The sequence below is a fragment of the Melopsittacus undulatus genome, chromosome 8 (genome assembly GCF_012275295.1).
Source record: "Melopsittacus undulatus isolate bMelUnd1 chromosome 8, bMelUnd1.mat.Z, whole genome shotgun sequence".
NCBI classification, from domain to species: domain Eukaryota; kingdom Metazoa; phylum Chordata; class Aves; order Psittaciformes; family Psittaculidae; genus Melopsittacus; species Melopsittacus undulatus.
The window spans coordinates 50,818,374-50,839,898 of record NC_047534.1 but is presented as its reverse complement, the minus strand read 5'-3'; the positions used below and the strand labels follow the sequence as shown (position 1 = coordinate 50,839,898).

Genomic DNA, 21,525 nt, shown 5'->3' with positions numbered 1-21,525 from the left:
CACTGCAGAATTTCAAAGTACTGTTATAATTGTTACATTTATTTTCAGTAACAGAGATCACCAAGCATTCAAATGGCAAGTGAGTGTGAACCAGAACAGTGTTTGTTAGCTTTTTTCTTCCCTTCTTTTGAAAGACTTACTCTCATGTAGATTCTGATTTGCCACAGTCTGTAGGTAACTACAACATGATGGTTTCCAAGGCTTAAAAAGCCTTCAGAGATGTTTGACATGTTGCTGCTTAGACATCCAACAGCCGTGAAGAACAGATGGTGGTTTCTGCTGAATGTGAATCAATGCTTCAGTGTACCAGCCCCTAGTAGCATCAGCACTTATGTGAGCTCCTCTGCTTCCCCACCAGCCTAAGAACGCTCAAGGTCAAGCACGTAACAGTTTGGGTCTGTTACTTTGTACTAGACTCTCATTGATCTAAATCCTCTTTCCTCCCCTCCCACTGCATCTAATTGACACATGGAACTCTGGGTTGCAGTTCACACTGTGCAGAGATCAGCTCACCTGGGCTGTACTCAGCCCAGCCCTCAGCTTTGGCAAATGCCACTGTGGGAAGAGCAAAACAAAGGAGGCATGTGAACCAAAGATGGGGTGGGAGACAGAGCCGCTCCAGGGTAACCTGGTGGCCATGCAGACAGAAATAGATCACCTCACTGGTCACCCATGAGGCAGCTCCCTGGCTGCCAGGTGATGTTTACTTGTGTTGGCCAGCCTGGTCCTTGCCTTCCTTCCCCTGCCTTTCTGCTGAGCTGCTCCTGAACACCTTGCCTCATGTCTGCCCAGTCCTGTGCTCTCTTTCCACTGACTCCAGCAAGATTGCACAACAAAGTTCCTCCCAGTGGCTGTTTCCTGCTCTTAGTATCTAACAGTACCAGAACACTCTCTGCACCCTGGACTGGTGTAATTATGTTTCTTCTAAATTCAAACTACAGACTCTTGTCCTATCAGGTTCTCCTGATTCACTTTCCTAATGACAGTTTAAAGAAAAGACATTACCTTAGAATTATTTACAGCATCCTGACGATTCACATGACTTGTATACCTGCACTTCTGATGCTTCTTACTCCTTGAACACATGCAATAAACTCTCTGTTCCTCTTCCACTTATTTTATTCTTTAATCTTCTATTTCCTCTTTTCTCATTGTTAATTAGAACAGACCTTAGACAGTCACCATTGTGAAACAGAAAATTATCCTCTCGTTATTGTGGAGATGGTAAAAAGTAGTGTCCAAGAAGGAAAAGCACAGAATGCACTTGAAGAAATACAAATACAAAATTACATAGATGAATATTTGAATGAAGAAATAATATTTCTGTTATTCTTACAATGGGTTCCAGCAGTGGGTCTGAATTAAAGAACAGTTGGGACAGATAATTTGAAGCATTTTACTACATCTGAACAGAGTATTTTAACACAAATTTTAATACACTTAGAACCAACTGGTTTCTTAAATCAAGAGAGGATGTCCTAAAATCTGGCTTTGGAAACAGCATCCATGCTATCCTGATTTCCTGCAAGAACTTTCTTTCAGGTGATAATTCTTGCTCTTATTTGTTTCATCCTTAACACTAACCAGAATATCCATGCAGATGGAGCAAACTTACAGCAGGTGTAACCACCATCAGCCTACCCCCCTAAACAGACACAGAACTGATCACACTTTAATGATCTTGTTAGAAAAAATGTCAAAATAAGAGTGGAGGACAAGAATCCAACAATCTGAATTCATGCCCTACTTTCAGAGCTCGTGGCATAGGCTAATCTTGTTAATCTATTAATTTGTTCACACATTCACAATGTTTTTCATGCCTAGGATCAACTTGTAATAGAGATCTTTCCATGGGCACTTCTCTTCCCATTCATGATTACACAATTTCCCTCTGGTAACTACCACAACTTCTCCTATTAAATAGTGGCATTCTGAAACTATTTGTCTTTTAATGCAGTTTTGCAGCTGGAATTAAAGAGGTAAGAAGCCAGTACCAAAGAGTAACAGCTAGCTGTGCTGTTGGGGAATCCTGTTGGACAGGATCCACCATGTGATTAACCACACAGACAGCAGGATGAAAAAAATCATACACATTCTTGTTCAGTCTCTGCCTAGAATCATGTGTTGGAAGTATGTTTGAAGAAAATTGCAGTTAAAGATATGAGTGATCTATAATAGCAAAGGAACCACCACCATCCTGCTACAGTATTCTATTTCCTCCAACAAACATTTTACTACATTGGCTTAATATATTACATGTACTGTAATTTTCAGAAGGATGGCAGAGGAGTGACTAGCTTGGCTTCTCTTTCTGGCAAGTTATTCCTTCGCTTGCATCTGTCCGTGACCTTGTGGTAACTAAGAGGAAAGGAGAATAGGCTGACTAGTAATCAAAAATGGGATTTATATCCAGCTGCTTCTCTGATTCACTGGGCCCTTATATGGTAAATATTACCTGTATTCAAAGGCTTCATATTCATGGCTGATACACTGCCTGATGGAGAAAGGTACACAGATGTTAAGTAACAAAGACTTCCGATTTACTGCTGTTTATCATGACTCGTGCTCAGCAAGGTGCTATTCAGTGGATGAATAGCTTCTTAGATATTAGCTGCTCCTTCATAGAATGAAAATGTTGGTCCAATTTTGAGTAACTATCTCATTTAATTGGTGTGTTTTGCAATACTGATTTACTAAGGACACTAGCTGAGTAATTCTAATTTGGGAATAATCAAGTACTTCCTACGTGAGTATTATTTTCTTGAATATTGTCTGTCATGGACTCACAGATCTATTTCACATTTTTATGTGACTCAAATGGGTGGACATAAAGTTACAACAGCAAGGGGACCCAGCCTTCTGTAATACATAATATATCACATATTATCAGATCACCACATGTGCAATATAAGACTGGGAGTCAAGAGTCTCTTGCTGAGTCACTAATTTAGCTGGGAATATAGTTAATCCAGCTTTGTTAAGACAAAGGTGTTATTTCTCTGCACTGGGCAGGCATATTACTTACCATATTTCCTAGAGGTTTCGAGGCATATCCAGGCTTCATAAAATGCATTAAATCTGTCAAATGAAACAAACTAATAACTGGTTAAAAATACAAAACAAACAACATAATGTGCCAGTATTCCATGTGACCCGCCTTTTCCTTCAGTTTTCTGATTCAGTTTCCTTGCAGATGATTGCTCAGGAAGCTGAAGCCACAGATGCTAAACAGCCTGAAGCCATCAGATGTTTACCTAATGATGGCAAACAGAATGCAGCCTAGTATGTTGGCACCAAGATGACACAATACAGTTAATTCCCGTAGCTGAATCACTGCTGGCTTTAGGTGTAGTACAAAATGTATTGTTTTGAAGAAGGCTGGATCAGTTGTCTGCTTCGTGACACATATGGTAATTAACTTCTCCAGGGAGGGTACAATTAGAAACAGCTGATCTTTACAGTGCCTCATACCAACAACCATGTGATAGATTTTGTTTTAGTAGTGTCAAAGACTACACCTTTGTGACAATAGCAGGAGAACTTCACACTTTTCCATGTCCCTTGCAAATCAGTATAATAAACACTAGTATGAGTTGATATGTAACAAACTGGAGAAGGAATTGCACTGGCACAGAACCTGAAGGTATTCACATTGAAGGCTGCAGCACACAAGACCTGTAACACCAACTGAGGCTGTCCCATGAAAAAGCTCAGCGGAGCCATCAGGGATGTGGTGCTAAGAATCACAACTATCAAACACTTTCAATGGCCACATCTACTTCATTCTGGTGAAATCGCAACTGCAAGAGGCCTTTCATCTGCTCACCAAACAGATGTATCAGAGCAGTACACAAGGTGCATACCTGCTCTGTGGAAATCAATCCCTCCAGGTAACAAAATTCTGCTTCCACATCTTATCCAGCTACCGTTTCAACACAGCAGCCAGAAACTAAGTAAACCAACTAAAAATAATGTACCTCTTCTAAAAGGATCATGCACCAAGCCTCATTTTACGTAAGGTGTGCAACAGCCTCTAAGTTGCAAAAACTTCTGGTCATGAGCAGCCAGGAGACATTAAGCTTGTAACAACAGCCCAAGGAATCTCCAGTCTTCAATGGACGCAAATCTTCTCCCAGGGGCAGGTGGGCAGGACACAAACCTTGCACTGATTTCATCATCCACCAGTGTTAAATCCAGAAGAGAGATTATTCTCCTTCATTTCTTTCTCTTCAGTGTAAGGTGCTTCCCTCTTCCTACAAGGATGGGTTTTCCGCTATATTTTTGTTCCCTGAAGTTATCTCCACTTAATCTTAACTTCCCTCTGTCTCACTTATAGTCCCACAGGACTGCCATACAGTGCACTCTAGTTTATGCCAAGTGTGTGCTCAACTACATCATCTGTCAGCCCATGCTGAAAAATTTCATGCCCAATAACAGTATGATCTTTTTCATGTGGCAAATTTCCTCTGCTGACACATGCCTTTGTTTATTCTATTCCTTCATCCTATACACTGTGAGATCACTATGCACTTATTTATTGCTTTTGCCAAGCGTTTGGCTAGTCCAAGAAAGAGATACAGAAAAGCTGTGCAAAAAAAACCCCAAACCCACTCCCAAAATAGACTTAATCCTTATGCTTGCTCTCCCTTTCAGCAGACTGACTGCTGGCAAACATTCACGTCCTTGTTCACTGGTATGCTTTTTTTGGCTGCTGGTATCTTGGGAACATCGCAACAGCTGGATTTGATGCAAACCTACATTCATATTATTTCATTATATTCTCATATATGGACATTTCCACAATGAATGTGCTGAAGAATGCTTTCTCTGATAGTAATCAGTTACTGACTAACTTATCATAGACAAATAGGTTTATATCCTGCTCTTTCTGTGGCTCTCAAGTCTTGTGCAGAAAAAGTCTGCTTTGCAATGTAAAGATTTCTGTCCCACTCTGGACTTTTTTTACTTTATGTTCTCAGTTAAGTTGTCTTCATCTGTAGCTTCATTCTGAGTATTTATAAATAACAAAAGTCACCTTAGGAAATTAACTAAGAAAATAAAACTTCTCAGGGCAGGTAGTCCTACTGAAAACCAGAATCCTACTTGGCAGAGGGGTTCTTTCTGGCTGCATTTCCCTGCAGTGGAAAAGGCTCCTCTCTCATCACCGAAAACAACCCCTGGAGTAGCATTCTAAAGAAATCCTCACTATTTGGTTTAGTTCTCCATGGCTATATTACCAGCATCTCACTATGGTAAAACATAACACAATATGTTAAAATAAAAAGCAAGTGCCTTGGAGGGACTGAATTGTTCCAGGGCCTTGAAGGCAAATCAGGAGGAACCTGGAGTAAATGTGTTGTAAAGGGGGTGAGTAACCTCAGCAGAGGTGGCCTGGAATGGAAATTGCTTTTCTTTTTTAATAGTGTGTTGAAAGGAAAACCAGTTCAGTGAATGTTCACTGCTTTTTAATAGTATGGCATGGAGGACGACAGAGAGCATGCAGAAAATCATCCACGAACAGGCTCCCTTTGCAGTACAGAGAGTCCTGAAGAATGGGGTGATTCTGCTTAAGAAAGGAAAAAGATAAAGCGCAAACATATTCAGAAAACAGCAGGCATAAATGCTCTTCTTCCACCCCTCAGTCTTCTTTCTCCAAAGCACAGACAACATGCAGGTAATCTCTCATATAAAAATCATAGCTTACCACATCAGTGTCTCAGAGAGTGGACTCACTGTCACCTGTCACAGCTCCTCTCCAGCAACCTGTTTGTAACAACATTAAAATTTATGTAATTTTTCAGCAGGAATGATAGATTTACTCCTAAAATTCTTTATAATTGCACTATTGCTATGTAGCAATTTAGGCCAAAACAACCAGAATTCCCACAGCCTATTTAATTTTTATTCTATAAAAATGTTGGCTTAATAACACCAGCCCTGAGGGCTCAACACACACTAAAGATATTCTGTGCCCTGTTTAGGTTAGTGCCTCAACAAAGTTTCTAGCTAAATTCCAATCACAGAATCTTTATTATTGAGGCTATTTTGCCTTGTAATTGAGCTTAAAATATAACTTGATTTGGAAGTCACTGAGGATTACTATACCTTGAACTCTGTGATAAGACCTCTATAGGCTCACTTTCAGGTATCTTATACAAAGAACTTGATTTTCTGACTGCTAAGGATGTGGTAAAGACCAAAGAAATCTATTCTGGTTTGCAAGTTAACATTTTCAACAGTGAAAACACTGTTTATCCTGGGCAATGGCCTTTAGGATACTTAATGGCTTTTCAGCTTTTACTTGCAATAGTATGGAAAAAGGTAACTCAACTAAAGAGAATATGAGGAACAACACTAGGAAGGAGATATGTTAAGTCTTTGAACACCAGTCTAGTTGGGTCAAGGACTGACACTTATCCAGTCAGCACCCACGAACACTCAAAACAATTAACATTTAATTAAGATCCTGCTAAAAATCACAGCACTGTCAGAATACCATTAGCAGGGATATTTTTGCATGTGATGTTACCAAGTCAAACCTATTCCAAAACCCTTCCAAACTGAGAAGAGCTCAGATGGCTCCTCAGGAGCTCCTATGATACCATGCAAACACAAAGCACCACAGACAGTTGCCACTGGCCACAGCACCGCTACACTTTGTACTGCCCAAAAGAGGCGTTTCTGCAGTATTCAAAATGAACAAATAATGGAAAAAGCCCTGTAAGCTCACAAGATCTAAAGATACTGTGTTCTGCAGTCTTCCTGCTTTCCTTACCCTAGATGAAACCCTGCAAAGAAACATACAGCACCCCTTCCTCCTCCTTTCTCCCTTCCTTTTCTTGCCCAACTTCTGTATTTACAGGACCCAAAGCTCTTCAGCATGCGTAAATAAATAGAAGGGTAAAAAACATAGCTTTGGGGAGCCTGGATAACTGCCAGCTTGCCTGGACTTTGCATGGAGCTGGAAAGGGTGTGTTTTTAAAAGGAGGGAAGCAGAAGAGAACAGCTCAAGAATCTTGGCTCAGCCTGGGCACATTTCCTCCTAACTCTGGCTAAACCTCAGCACGAACGGCTGGACGGAGGAGTCGATACGAAGCCGGGAGGGAGGCTGCAGAGCTCTCCACCAGGACTACAGCAGAGCTTGGAGAGGCTGAAACCATGCTTTTCCTTTGGGTGCTGGCATTCGTTTTAGTCCTGCAGGAGCAAGATTGTTTAGGTAAGTGATTCCAAGCTTGCAAAGCAGAAACTGTAGCTTAGCTGTAGCACAGTCAAAGCCTTTGCTTAGGGTGGGAGGGGGAGTAAAGAATTGCTTACTGTATAGGTTTTATGCGAAGGTGACACAGGTATGTGTTGCAATTCTGTGGGAATATCGTTTTTAACAGGAAAAACTCAATTTTTGTGCTATTAGAGTGTGTCCTGGAGGCATGCTGCTTTGGTCAAGAGTTTTCACTTCTCATGGGAGATACTATCACTGTATTTGCAGATATTTAGGAGCACATTCAGATGATGCAGCCAGTACCCTGCATTTCCATAATTACTGTTCTGGCAGCCTTATTAACATACACTCTTGGAAACAAGATCCAAGTTCAAGGTGAACAGAGAAACAGTTTCCTTGATTCAAACCCTTGTTTTGAGGTTTGTTGGTAACAGCATCACGTTTTCTCTCTTCTGCTTTGGATTACTTATTCCCGAGACTGAGTCACGTAACAATGTCTTGGGAGTACAAACACAGAACATCTGATAAACTTGCATCTGAATTTTACTTTCATTAACAACACATTAGTGATGGAATAATTTGTAATCGTGTTATAGCTGAGAGTGTGGCTGAAAGCTATTCACTTTGGCTAGTTCAAGGGTTTATAGTCCCCGTGTAACCACAAACCTGCCTTCCCAGCCTGTTTGCATTACGTGTTTTCTGCTAGCTGAGGCCCAGCTTTATTTTCCCTCGGCTCTTGCCTCTTGACAGCACACAGTGCTTGTATTTTGTGGCAGGGTAGTAAGTTTCCATTACAATCAAAACATTTAACTGCCCTCAAGTCCTAGTCCCTCTTTCTTGCCTTGACTCCCTCCCATCCAACTGGCTTTGTAATGTTTATCAGTGATGGACTGAAATATCAATACCCTAGCAAGGACACTCTCACTTGTTTTCACCCCACAGGTACTTGCTATCCTTTTGTGAGTTTGGTCAGCATCACAAAAAGAAAAAAATAAATAAAAAATTGTGAAATTAAAGAAGAAAAATAAAAAATGCTGGAAGAACATCTTTGGTTATTCCCAAATGTATGGTTTTAAACTGAAATCATTAGCAAAATCAGATAAAATCCAGCTAAATGGAATAGCAGCTGAATAGTAATTGCAGTGGAGACTAGTACCCAGTAACATGCCAGGTGGTAGCTATCCAGTCAGAGAATCATTTTAAGTGTCTCAGTGGCATAAGGAAAAGGGGAAATTGTGTCTGTCACAGCCAGGGCAGCACCCTGTCTAGCTGACAGGCTTAAAAAGAAGTCATCCCCACTTTCCCATTGCTACTTATGAGTTGGGGAACCTAACTTTTAACTTCCTTACAGGTCCTCCCTCCTAGCCCCCATGGGCTCCTCTTTAAATGGTTCACAGTTGGCCAAAGCAGAATCTATGTTTTAATTCAGCCATTAATATGAACAGTCGCATAGTCATAGAGCTCAGTCTCCAAACAGCTCAGGAGGAGAGGCTGGTGTGAGAGCCCTTCTGGATGCACCTACATGCTTCTGCTTAATGGCTGTTCTTCGCTGTTGTTGCTGGGGTAGTTTGTGGGTGCTGCTCTAACATAGCATACAACACAGCCTGTAGCCCTGGAGCATTTAATGCCTGCCCCATTTAAATATATTTCCCTTCTTACAAAAACATCTGGGCAAATTGTTCTGTCCCCAGCAGCAAAGTCTTTGCTGTATGATTATGCATGGCAGGGAGGTGACCTGAAGCCCAGGTAAACAAGTACCTGGCAAGCAGGCGAACAGGCTGGCACCACTTATGTGCTCCATTTAGCTGAGCAAACCAAAGACTGAGCATGCTACTAGGGAAACGGCAACAGAGGAACTGCAGCGGAGACATAACTACTCAATACCCCACACTGTGGCGTGATTTGTAAGTAAACAGCAGATGTTTCCTTCAGTTTTAACTACAAGTTAAAGCAAACCAAGCGTGAGAATGTCTTTTTTTATCCAGCTAACATGATTTCTCAGACAATTTTTGGATGCTCTGATATCAACATGCAATATCAAAGCTGAGATCTATAAGCTAGACCATTACCTAGAAATTGGAGAGAAATAATCCCTTCAGAACATCTTATTTTTGTGCAAAATTGAGGACTTGCATTCTCACAGAACAGCGTTTTGCCTCCAGAAGATTAATCTACTGCATATAGAACTAAATCCACAATAAAAGTTTATGAGAGTCATCCTATCTTAAACCAGACGTGAACTCATATTTCTGTACTAATAAACTAGCAGTGCTTCAACCTATACCCCATGTTACAGGTATTTTCTGTCCTTATAGAAACCTGCCAGTATTATTGTCAGTAATGCAAGGATTACAGTTCCTGCAAACACTTGTCTCTGAGCTCCACCAAGGAAGATGCAAGAAAGTTTGTCAGAACTGTTCCCAGATGTAGGTGTGTTTTTTAAGGCCATGAGGCATCTGAAGGTAGTGATACTGTGTGGAAATGAGTCTTTTAATGGATTTATGTATCTGTAAAATTCTATGTTTTGTTATTTTTAGTTAAAATGAATTTATTAAGTTCTGTAAATGTGATGCATTGACCCTGGCTAGACATCAGGTGCCACCCAAAGCCACCCTCCTCAACAGGACAGGGAAGATAAGATACAATGAAAGGCTCATGGGTCGAGATAAGGACAGGGAGAGTTCATTCACCAATTAGCATTCTTGGTAAACCAGATTCAACTGGAGGAAATTAGTTTAATTTATGATCAATCTAATCACAGCAGGATAATGAGAAATAAACCCAAATCTTAAACACATCTTCCTCCACTCCTCCCTTCTTCCTGGGCTTAATTTTACTCCTGACTTTTTCTACCTCCTCCCTCTGCCCCCATCAGCACACGGAGATGGGGAATGGGAGCTGTGGTCAGTTCATTACATGTTGCCTCTGCTGCTGCTTCCTCCCCAGGGGGGTGCTCCTCACGCTCTTCCCCTGCTCCAGGGTAGGGTCCTTCTCACAGAAGACAGTCCTCCATGGACTTCTCCAACACGAGTCCTTCCCACAGGCTGCAGGTTTTCACAAACTGCTCCAGCATGGGTCCCTGTAGCCCCATCACCCCCCTCCAAAATCCTGCTACACAAACCAGATACCTCCATGTGCAAAGCAAAGGTTACTATCAAACTCAAAAAGTTTGGAAATATAGGGCTCCTTCTGTTCATCTGCAGGATGCAGCTATATTTATACACACAGATTTTGATCTTGGTTGAAGCAGTTGTGAGTCTTGGCCATGAATACCAGGTTCTAATACCAGGATCTAATATGCATGTATGTGTACCTGTGTGTGTGTGTGTATCTATAGCTATCTCACTATTTTACTTCCTGAGTTGTTGCTGAATACATGAACTAGCTGCCAGAGGAAAATATGTCTTCAAACAAGTTCTTAGACTTAATTATTAGAAAAAAACCCTAAGAGGATATTCTTTCATTGAACTATCATATTTCTTTCTGCTACCATAACTGACTCATATGCAAACTACATAACCACAGAGCTGACTAATAGGTCACAGCCTCACCTCACCAGCTCCCCATGACTGCATCTCCTATTACTAAACACAGACCAAAACCCATGTCCTCATAAAATTGAGAAACTCTTTATCCCCTGATACCCGTGGTCATCCTCAAATTGATGGTGGCATCAAATACTCATATATCTCACATCCTCCATTCTCAAACTAGACTTGAGGTCACTCATTTTACGTAACTTACATTCTTTACACATGCTATGACATGGCTCCTTTCTAAAGTGGCTCATCCCTTTCACACACAAGCATGCCCTATACAGCTGCTGGCTAAAATCCTCCTAACACTTTGCCTTAGTTTCCAAAACAAGTATATATTCACACAGAAATAAATACATTATAAATGGAGACTTTTTCTGCCTCCCAAAGCATCAGGGTATCCCTCTGAAAGTCGCGGCACAAATTAGCTTAACTTACCTCCAAATTGCATAGCTCACATCTCAGTTTAGTTCCCTGTAGTCATTCTCCATTGCAGCAGCAAACAGGAGAGGATATTCCCTGGCTGCTGGAAACATAATCCAAGCCAGTCTCTTACAAGAACATTTTACTGTCATCCTCCTTCCTTTGAATGAAAATACACAAAACTTCAGTGCTTCCTACAATCACAAATATGGTAACACATCAGAAGAAAGTGTTTTTTCAAGTTGTAATTTTGCTTTTGGCAGATAGTGATGGTAGGGGCCTCAGATTTTCCTGGGGCTGAAAAGACAGTGCCCACTGGCAGCATGAGCTACCTCTGGCCTTGTACACTCCTTCTCAGTCTCCAGTGCTGGGTTAGTGAGAGCTCCTTTGTGAAATCAGAATGAGACAGATCATGATAGCAAAAACTTCATCCAACCAAAGTAGTTTTACACAGAAATACAAGGCAATTATCTCCTAATCAGGATGAACTTTTATCAGGTCCCATTTCTGATTTTGCATATTTCACAGGCACAGGTGAGGAAGGGTACGAACAGAACACATCACTATGTTACACCTTGCATGTAGGTTGACAGGACAGACAAGGTAGAGGAGTGAGAACTGGTAGGTTGATATCATCATCCACCTTCTTGAATGCAATACATCCCACAACGCATGAGATTTCCTCTTTGGTCCTTCTCCTTCAGGGAAAAATAGAACTATAATAAGTTCAATCTTAACTGATCTAGGATTTGAAATAATGTTCATAGTAGCATCTTCTACATCTTGATAAACAGAGTATGAACTGAATTTGCAAGTTTAGAACTTTACTTTCTGATATGGTTATTTAGCTTCTAAAATTTACATTAAAAGCAATTGATTTCAAGGAAGAAACTTATTTCAAGATGCTCTGATTACTGTCAAAGGCTCATGAATCTCCCATACCAGTGGAATCCCTTGGATTTTGTTCCATGTTTGAAATCTTTCCAAAACTTGGCATTCAGGTAGCAGCTGAAGTATACTGTGAATGTACACATAACAGATGGATCCCTAAACAGTCATTAAAAACCTTAAACATACCTATTTGAAATTGTTTAAAAAAACCCAACAAACTACAAACAAAAGCAAAACAAACAATCCCCCATCCCCCAAAATCCAGAGGAGCTTTTCTGCTGACAATTCTTTGTCTAATATACAATGCTTACTTTCCATCTCCCACTTCAGGTATTCCACATTTTCCCTGTACAGAATTTGTAATATTGTCCTGTCATAAAAGCTACAGCCTAATAAAGGTGTGATCTCTGGTTATATATTTACCCATGTAAATATATAAGCAAACTCTTGCTGTTGCCTCCAGTGTAAAGCATTGTAAGCTGTGACTGTATATAAACAGCAAATAAATCTTACATATGTATTACAATCACTGCAGTCTTTACTGCAATCGCCAAAGGCAAGTATTCCCTTATCTTTAAGCAACTAGAAACTCAAAACTCTAGAAAGAGGTTCAGAAGTGCATAAATCACAGCTAAGCATTGGGCAGTGGTTTATGGGTTACAGCCTGGAAGATGCTCTATGTCCAGTTAAAGATATGCTCTTGAGCATGTAACAATTTGAAGACAATCAACACATTAAAAACCATTTCTAATACAACATGTTCTATCCAAATCAATTATCTTTTGTGTCCTAGCAATAAAATTTAATACAAGTTAAATTACATATATAATACAGCTTAAAACTGATTTGGGCACACTGGTGATGATGAAGCCAGTACTGGTACAGAATTAATCCAATATTCCATATCTAAGTATGCCAACATAATTAAGGGCTGACATAGCTGGAAATTAAATTTGATGCCTTTGAGTACTGCCCCAAAAATTAAACATGACTAACAGTCTTGGCCTAACTTAGTCTTAGGTCTGACAATAACCGATAGCATTAGTATCAGTTCAGGCTCTAAGCAATTGAGCCTCTCCTGTATTCAGCAGCAAGTTAACTTCATCAACTACTTTTGTAAATCATGTAATTCCTTGAACTAACACCCAAAGTTATATGCAACTGTTAATGGGGAGTCCAACACTTACATTTAGACAGGAATAATTTAAGCAAAGATCAGCAAATCCCTTCAGAGGTCTGTTGCATTCTTCCTGAACTGGTTAATGGGTTCACCATTTGAACTTGATAGGAACATAAATCCTTTACTACTCCATTTTCTCAGTAAAAGTTATCTGACCACCTTATGCTATACATTATAGGAATAAAAGGATACTGCTAAACATAAGGCAGTGCAAATAAGAACACACAGCATAGCACATTTTCTTGGAGAGCTTTACATGTTCTCCTTTATTCCCTTTAGTCTGTCACATGATTTCAGCCTTCCTTCTTTGCCATCTGGTTCTTGTTTCAATCACACTTTCATTAGGCTTGTGGCCTGCTTAGTTTTACCCCTCCCCTCCCTACTGAGCAAACATGAACTTTCAGTTAACTTTCAAAACCACACTGCTCACAGAATGGTGCAAAAGGAATTTTATGGACTTTAAGGACTCAGTTTGACCTTCTCCATAACACAGACCAAAGAACCCAACCCAGTAATTTCTATCTCAAGCCTGCAACTTCAGTTTGACCAGCAGTGCATCTTTAGGAAGGATACTTGCAAAGACCTTTTAGATGTGTGTGATTGTGTACTTCAGCTCTGTCAGTCTTAGTAACAGCAGAAGAAATAGTTACTCAGGTTTATTCTGGTGCTTAACTACTTGGATGATCAAAATGAACCATTTAACAGCATATGGATAGACAGAATCCCAATGATCCCAGATGAGGACTTCTTCAGGGAGTGTGCAGAAGCAACATCTTGTGGCGCTGGGGGAATCTATGTACAGGAGGCAGAGGAGCTTAACCAAGAGTTATTCTAAAACTAAGGCCTTTGCTCTTAACCTGTTTGCTAAGATTGTTTCAGTTATTACTTCATTGCTCTTTCTATCCCCTGCTATAACATCAAGTTCTGTACAGTCAGGCTGACCATGATACATATATCTTTACTCTTCATAATGCTCCTTCTTTCAAACATTAAGCATATTCTTTTATGAAACACATCCTTATTAGCTATCAACTCAGAGATTCTCTATTTTCCTGCGCCATCTACTGGTTTCTGACTGACAGCATTGGTCAGTTAGAACTACCCACCCTCATGGGCACCACCAACATAGCATAAGAGGATCAATCAGAGGAAAAAAGGTGCAGGTTGTTTTGTTATCTTGAACAAGAGAGTTCTCATTCTCGATGGAAAATAATTACCAATATATCAAATAGAATGGACTTCAATAACAAAACGCTTTACTTGCAGGAAACATGAGGTGGGAATTTGCAAATGGGAAATTAACTGAAAGATAATGTTCTTTCTTGAAAGGTAACGTGCCCCTGCCGTATTGAAATGTTACAATAAATACCTGCCTGGAGTAATCCTTTGTTAGAAATGAAACATTTAAGACATTGAAATATGCTTCCTACACATTTGCTTAAGCTATCAGAAACTGCAAATACCCACATATTTAAAATACATAATTTCTACAGCATACAATAACAGGTTACTGTTAAAAGCTCTTAGCTTTAGAATTTACTGTGAAAGTTTTCTGCATTTATGCACATGCTTTGACACACAGGCAAGCAAAAATTGTAATTTACATTTTTAAGATGTTTCCTCGGCAGCAAGAGAGCAAGTACATGGAAGTATCCCAAAAGGTGTCTGGCTTAAATGGCTTCCACTGCAGCCTTCCATTCTTCACTTCCTTTACAAGGTGACTGCTATTATTATGCGAGGTAGAGATGCTGCTGGAGAAGGTCAGTGCCAAAGGCAGACCGTGTCATTTTCTTTCACCAACTGCAATACAGAGAAGGGCAGCACTCGTAAGCAACATGTGATTCTCTTTGAGCACATGGAAATTATTGCTTCAGCTGAATTGTTTGACCATAGTGACCCAGATACATGCCTTATTTACAAGGGACCGGATGTGTACTGTGAGCAGCCCATCCTAGAGATAAAGGCTGTGGGTTAAGAGCTAAAGCCAGACAACAAAATAACAAGCAGGGATTTTAACAGTGAAGGCCTCAAGCCAGGTCTCAGAAAACAGGAGAAAACTACACTGAACAAGCACTGGCTGCCAGACAGCAGCAGCAACCACCCGTGTCTGGTACTCTGCTCTTCTGGCGTGGTGGTGAAGGGACAATCGCAAGTGCAAGACCATCTCTGCTTTGGTGTGAAAATCACTAACTACACACACACATAGGCTGTAGCTGAGAGGGTTTCTGCTGCGTCATCCCCCAGCCACCTCCACACTGTGAGGTCTGGGCATGAGACATTCTTTGGTTTCTACTAACTCTTACCACTCATTAACAACAGCGATCAGGTACTTCCTGAGACACTTAGGCTCAGACTACTTCTCAAATTCTTTAGGCACTGTGTGAGTCCTGTGGTTCTGAGTAACATCTTACAGCCCTATCAAACCTGGGTAAGACACATCCTCCTCCTCTGGTAAGCCCATTATAGTTTATAACATAGCAGTGTATCCCGAGTGTCAGAAAGCTGTCTGTCTCCACGTTAGAAGAGACAACCCCACCCCAAGGAACCAAGTACTACTGAGTCCTGTGTTTCACAACACCACCTTCACACATAGTTCTCTAGATGTGCATGTGCACTCAATTTAGTGTTTTGCCAACCTCACAGTGAGATGCAACAACCTTACCTTGGCTGTACATACCTATCATGGCACACCCTGCTTTGAAAAATTACAGTCATCCATCATCTCTAACCTCCCCATCTACATACACCTGCCTAAAGTGGCAGTCAGGCCAGTGCAGAGGTTTGTGCTGAATGAAGCCCTCTTTCACACGGAAGGGCTAAGCTAAACAATGGATTAAAGTGGCAATTTTGGGTTAAGACCTTACATAACTGCTGCTTCAAAAAGTCACTCTGCAGATTTAAGGTCCTGTACCAGGAGAGGTGAAAGGAGCCCCTGCACAGTGTCAACACACATGCCCACCACGCCATTTAGGCAGTATGGAAAGGCCAGCGTGGGTCAGAGTCTGATTAGGGCAGGACAGACAGCTGCTTCTGCTTCTCCTGCAGCACCAGCTCTGGCCTTTCTTTAATGGATCAGTACAATAGAAGAGGCATGACCAGAGAAGTGGCCAACACTAACTTGAACTAGCCAGCATTAACCCTCTTGTACTCCCATTTCTAGGGAACAAACTAAACGTGTAACTTAGGCTGGCCTAAAGCTCCTTTAACAACTACATACAACTGATGCTGGCCTTCACCCAAAGTGTCTATCTAACCCTGTGATCCAGGCATCTACACTGAGGTTAATATAGTCAAAAATAGCCTCTTGGGGGATTCTTCAACTTTCTGATTTGCTCTTAGTCCACATAATGGTTTCTGCTGCCTCTTTTCACAGTTCATTTGTAGTTAGATCTGGGAATATTCCTATCAGTCAATAAGCAATCCACAGTTACACCATCACCATGCCTTCTGCTTGCCCTTGTTCTCTCTCCAACACTGTGGATGGCAGTTCAGCATACAGCTGAGTCAGGCCATCAAGCTTGATGCTGAAAGCTAGAGCTGCAAATATTGGAAAGGTGGTTAATTATTAATCTCTGACAGTAAAATGGAGCTTAAATTCCCATTCTTAGGAAGCCAAAGTTTGTAGACAAAAAGTGGCCACTGCTTTGTAACCTCCATTTCTAACACAGAATTTCACTATCCCCATGCTGTTCCAGCCATGATGGAAAAAAACCCATGTAAACAAGAAATACTTTTGCAGTGTAGCATGGTTCACTTGAGCACTAAGTTACAAGGTAAGAACACTCCTGAAACACCGACAGGGAGGAGGCAGGAGGGGGCCAACTACAGAGCAGTTTAAGTACCTGCTGTATTTATCAGCCTGCCACAAACAGGTAGATGTAAACCTTTGGGATCCTGTCCTAACAGCACCACCTCCTGTTGAAGGTACCAAAAAGCTCCCGGATCAAAATCCAACAAATGAACAACCAAACATTCTCTCTTAAGCTCTGCCCAAACAATTTCTAAATAACACCTAGTACATTGGATCCTATTTTAATCCTCTCCTCTTCCCCTCCCTCTGGCCTCCAATTTCAAAGATACAGGATATTCAAGGATACCATTCCAACTTCGAGTACATCTCTCAGGCCATCCAACTGCAATGGCTACAGTCCTTACTGACGTGTTCGCTATGATCTGATACCTGCGACGAAATACAGCAGCAGTTCCAAATCACTGCTCTCACACAATAGTACTGAAGACAGAACTAGCTGATTTTATGTTTCTTAGTGCTCTTTGTAACACAAGCTCACAGGTTCCTCTGCCTCTGTTACAATCAAACAACTGAACGAGTTACTGCTGCCTTCCCATTATCATAGGTTCCTCAGGCCTCAAACAAGAACAAGATCTAACTTTATATGGAGCAAGATATGCTACCATTTTAGTGGGTTTTAAAATACTCCATTACAGTTTTGTGTACACATATTAAAAACTAAATGTTACTGACTGATACACAAAAGCTATGGAAGGAAATTGGCTACATTAAAGCACTGACACCAGCAGGTACTGACCTTTCATGGAGTAGAACCTGCAGAATAAAACATTCAAACAAGAGTTCATGAGTACTGAGAGGTAAATAGGTAATTGACAGAGATAAATAACTTCGTATCTAGCAGCATGTACAGGTGACTCGGTCAGTAAATGGCATGAGCTGCACACATTTTTATTGTTTCCCTTCTCATTGCAAAATCAGACTGTTATGAACATGTTTCTGACACTGTGGAATAATCAGCTATTATCCATTTGGGGTGTAAATGGATGAACTTATTTGCCCTTCAAAGCTTTATAGTACCAGCTGCTTCTGAAGAAAGTCTCGGAGAAGCTAATGAGTAAGGCAGATCTTCCCAGCACATAGATTGTATACTTGTAAGAGACTGAGTTACAGTCTATAAACTTACCCCACACAGGTAGGAAAAAATTGATTGTGTGAAACAAACACATACACAAACAAAACAAAAAAATACCCCTGGCAAAAGAAAACACCTTGTTCCAACCAATCCTGACACTGTGTACGGGCAAGGAAACACTCGCAGCACAAAGGTATAGGTGTAGTTATTGGGAGATTCAGTTACCACCGGGGACTCTTACATTTGGTTTCAAGAAGAACGTTGTTTAGCAAGCAAAATACCACTTCAGAAGTCACAAAGGTAAGGACTGCTATTAAAAACCTCCTGCTAATGAAATGTGGCTATTTTTTCCAGCTGCTGCAGACCCCATCAGTGTGTTACCTGGAAATCTGGGAGGAGGAAGCTGGTGTAATGAACATGATGGAATCCATGAACGCTTAGATATTATTGAAGAGGTATGAGCTATTGCACTAGCTCCTTGACCTTACCTGAGCTCTGCCCTGTCCTTTCAGCCAAAGAAAAAATGCTGTTTCTAGGCACTGTCCCTTCTTGATTTTATTCTGTTCCAGGTCTGTTTTTTCAGATGTCAGTTTACAACTCTACAAAAAGTCAAAGCTTTACATAGAGGTGCTGAAAGGTAACTCTTGTGAAACAAAGTTTTAATACTTATGCCACTAGAGAGCAGCATAAGACAAGAAATATATCTGCGCTACACAATATAAATAAAATTAGGTGTTAGCTTCAGATCTGCATTTTTGCTAACAAATGTGGTTCATCTTCTTCCACTTGACCTTTTGACTATCTCCTTCCCTCATGTCTTCCTTGTTTTCATTAGAAAGTAATAAAAACAGTGGAGCATCTAGAATCAGAAGTCAAATCACTCCTCAACATCATCAATGAGACAACATCAAACATGCCCATTGCTCCAGGAACCCCACTCATAGACATTTTGGATGGTAAGTATCTAATGGGATTTAACCTAAGTTGAAAACAGTTACTGCATATGTTACTGCCAAATACACCATCTTTTATTCTTCCAAGATGTCAAGGAATTCCCTCATTGAACTTGGTGCAGCCAAGGCCCCAGCTGAAATACTGGGTCTAGTTTTAAACACTAGGTTTCAACAACTGCTAAAGGTAGGGAGGAAAGGGGAAGGTGAAAACAAAATCCCACCAAACAACACACCCAGCCAAGGAGCTGGATACATAAGCTACACAGAAAGGTTGTTAAATCGGGAATGTTTAGATTAAAAAGTACTGAAGTAACCCACCAGAACAAGCAAGGCTGCCACAAAGCTGAATGGTGTGTTTTCTTCCCAATGCAAAAAGGGAGTAAAACAAGAAATGATGCAGCAAGAAAGACTCAAGCAAAACACCCTGCAAAGCTTTCTTACAAAGAAAGTGAACCACTGATATGACTACAGTAAATGCGGTTCCTCTCTGGAAGGTTATGGGAGACCTGGTCACCTGGAACATGGAAAAGGTTAGAGTCCTCAATGAATTTTTTGCCTCCATCTTTACCAGCAAGAATTCCAGACAGATTGCCCAAGTCACAGAAAGCAAAGGGAGGGACTGGAAGAATTAAGAGCTGCCCACTATAGATGATCAGGTATGAGAACATCTAAGGAACCTGGAGGTGCACAAGTCCAAGGGACCTGAAGAGATACATCCATTGGTCCTGAGAGAACTGGCAGATGAAGTGGCTAAGCCACCATCCATCATATGTGAGAAGCCATGGCAGTCTGGAGAAGTTCCTGCTCACTGGAAAAAGGGAAATATAATCCCCTGTTTTTAAACAGCAAAAAAGGAAGATCTGGGGAACTACAGATGAGCCAATTTTACCTCAGTGCCTGACAAGATCATGGAGCAGATCCTCCTGGATACTATGCTAATGCATATGGACAGTAAGGTGATTGGTGACAGCCAACATGGCTTCACTAAGAGCAAATCGTGCTAACAAATTTGGTGGCCTTCTACAATGAGATGACAGCATAGCAACCCAGTAATTCTTCCCTGTGAGGGTGGTGAGGCACTGGAACAGTTTGCCCAAAGAAGCTGTGGCTGCCCCATCACTGGATGTGTTCAAAGGCCAGGTTGGATGGGGCTTTGAGCAACCTGGTCTAGCGGAAGGTGTCCCTGCACATGGCAGAGGGTTGGAACAAGATGATCTTTAAGGTCACTTCCAACCCAAACCATTCTGTGACTGTGGTTTTCCCAGCAATGGAAATGTCAAACAAGCATCATACCTTAGAACAGCAGGACAGGCTAACCAATCTCAAAATCTCTTTCCGTTTTAAGATGATTCTTTAAGGTGATTCTCTAGTTTCATGTATGGCAAATGAAATAAGAGAAGGCAACAAAAGATATTGGAAGTATTATTGTTGCTCTGACCTTTTCATTCTCTGCCCAATTATCAATAGCTCATTTTACACCATGAGAGACACTCCTGGTGGAAAGACAACCTCTTGTGGAAAAGTATAAGCAGCCACTCACAGCCATGTTTATGAAGTCAGTTTCATCAGTGCTGGGTTTTTCGTTTAAGATAGCTGTAGATGGGTACATACATATATGCATACTCACATTAGTGCACTTACATGATATAAGATCAGCACAAAGTAGACAGCAGGAGAGTTTATTTTTACTTCTTTCAGTCAGCTGTATGGATCTGGTCACTATGACTGAAATGTCCTCACTAATTTTGTAATTCATTAAGATTTCAAGTCTTCTGTGAAGGGCAGTTAATAGGTAACAATTAAGTTACACCACTGAAATGGTAATTTACTTTAAAAAGTATTCCAGTAAAATGTTACAGTAAATTTGAAATGAAATTCCTAAAATTAACCAAGGCATATTTACAGCACATCTGTGGCTTAAGAATTGCAAATAGGACCTTCCTTCTGTGATATGGTAAATCAAAGTGACAATTCCCCACTTCAAAGTACCTGATTCATGTTTTAAACAATGTTTATCCACAAAGATTGATCCTGATCTTGCAACTAAAAATAATTACATCAACTCTTCTCCATACAGATACCAGCTGAGCACTGCAAAGACAAGATGGCTGAATGTAACGGTGTATTTGTCATGAAGAGTTGCACTTTGATAAGCTTGAGCATGGAGGAACAATCCCCAACTGTAGTTTGCCTTCTGTGATCCTGTGCTTTATAATAAACAAGTATTTGCTTCTAGACACTATTTAAAAGTTTTATATTTTAATCTTTCAGCAGCCTGCTTTATCAAAACTGCATTTCAAATACAGCATTCTCAGTAAGAAAATGAGATCAGGTGGGGTCTGGGACTAAAGCGCAGCTAACTTCCCAATGAAGATACTCTTTCAGCTGCAATTTCCTCTCAAGATATGCTTAGACTGTCTGACAAAAATGAGTGTATGGAGTT

At 40.8% G+C, this 21,525-nt stretch overlaps 1 protein-coding gene across 2 annotated transcripts; it reads left to right on the top strand.

Annotated features, from left to right (window-relative positions):
* Positions 1-6,748: 6,748 nt before the first annotated feature.
* Positions 6,749-21,324, top strand: PLAC9 (placenta associated 9). 2 transcript variants are annotated; one of them, XM_031052261.2, is made up of 4 exons: positions 6,773-7,216; positions 18,484-18,584; positions 18,965-19,085; positions 21,160-21,324. In XM_031052261.2, the coding sequence occupies exons 1-4, from the start codon at positions 7,159-7,161 to the stop codon at positions 21,168-21,170; spliced, it is 291 nt and encodes a 96-aa protein (XP_030908121.1). In that variant the 5' UTR covers positions 6,773-7,158; the 3' UTR covers positions 21,171-21,324. The 2 variants fall into 2 exon arrangements, with proteins under 2 accessions (XP_030908120.1, XP_030908121.1); XM_031052260.2 differs by lacking the exon at positions 21,160-21,324 and having other exon boundaries at positions 6,749-7,216; positions 18,965-19,117.
* The last annotated feature ends 201 nt before the right edge of the window (positions 21,325-21,525 follow it).

Coding starts and splice junctions, on each gene's coding strand:
- PLAC9 (XM_031052260.2), top strand. CDS start 7,159: ATGCTTTTCCTTTGGGTGCTGGCATTCGTTTTAGTCCTGCAGGAGCAA. Junction 7,217..18,483: donor GCAGGAGCAAGATTGTTTAG/GTAAGTGATTCC, acceptor TATTTTTTCCAG/CTGCTGCAGACCCCATCAGT. Junction 18,585..18,964: donor GCTTAGATATTATTGAAGAG/GTATGAGCTATT, acceptor TGTTTTCATTAG/AAAGTAATAAAAACAGTGGA.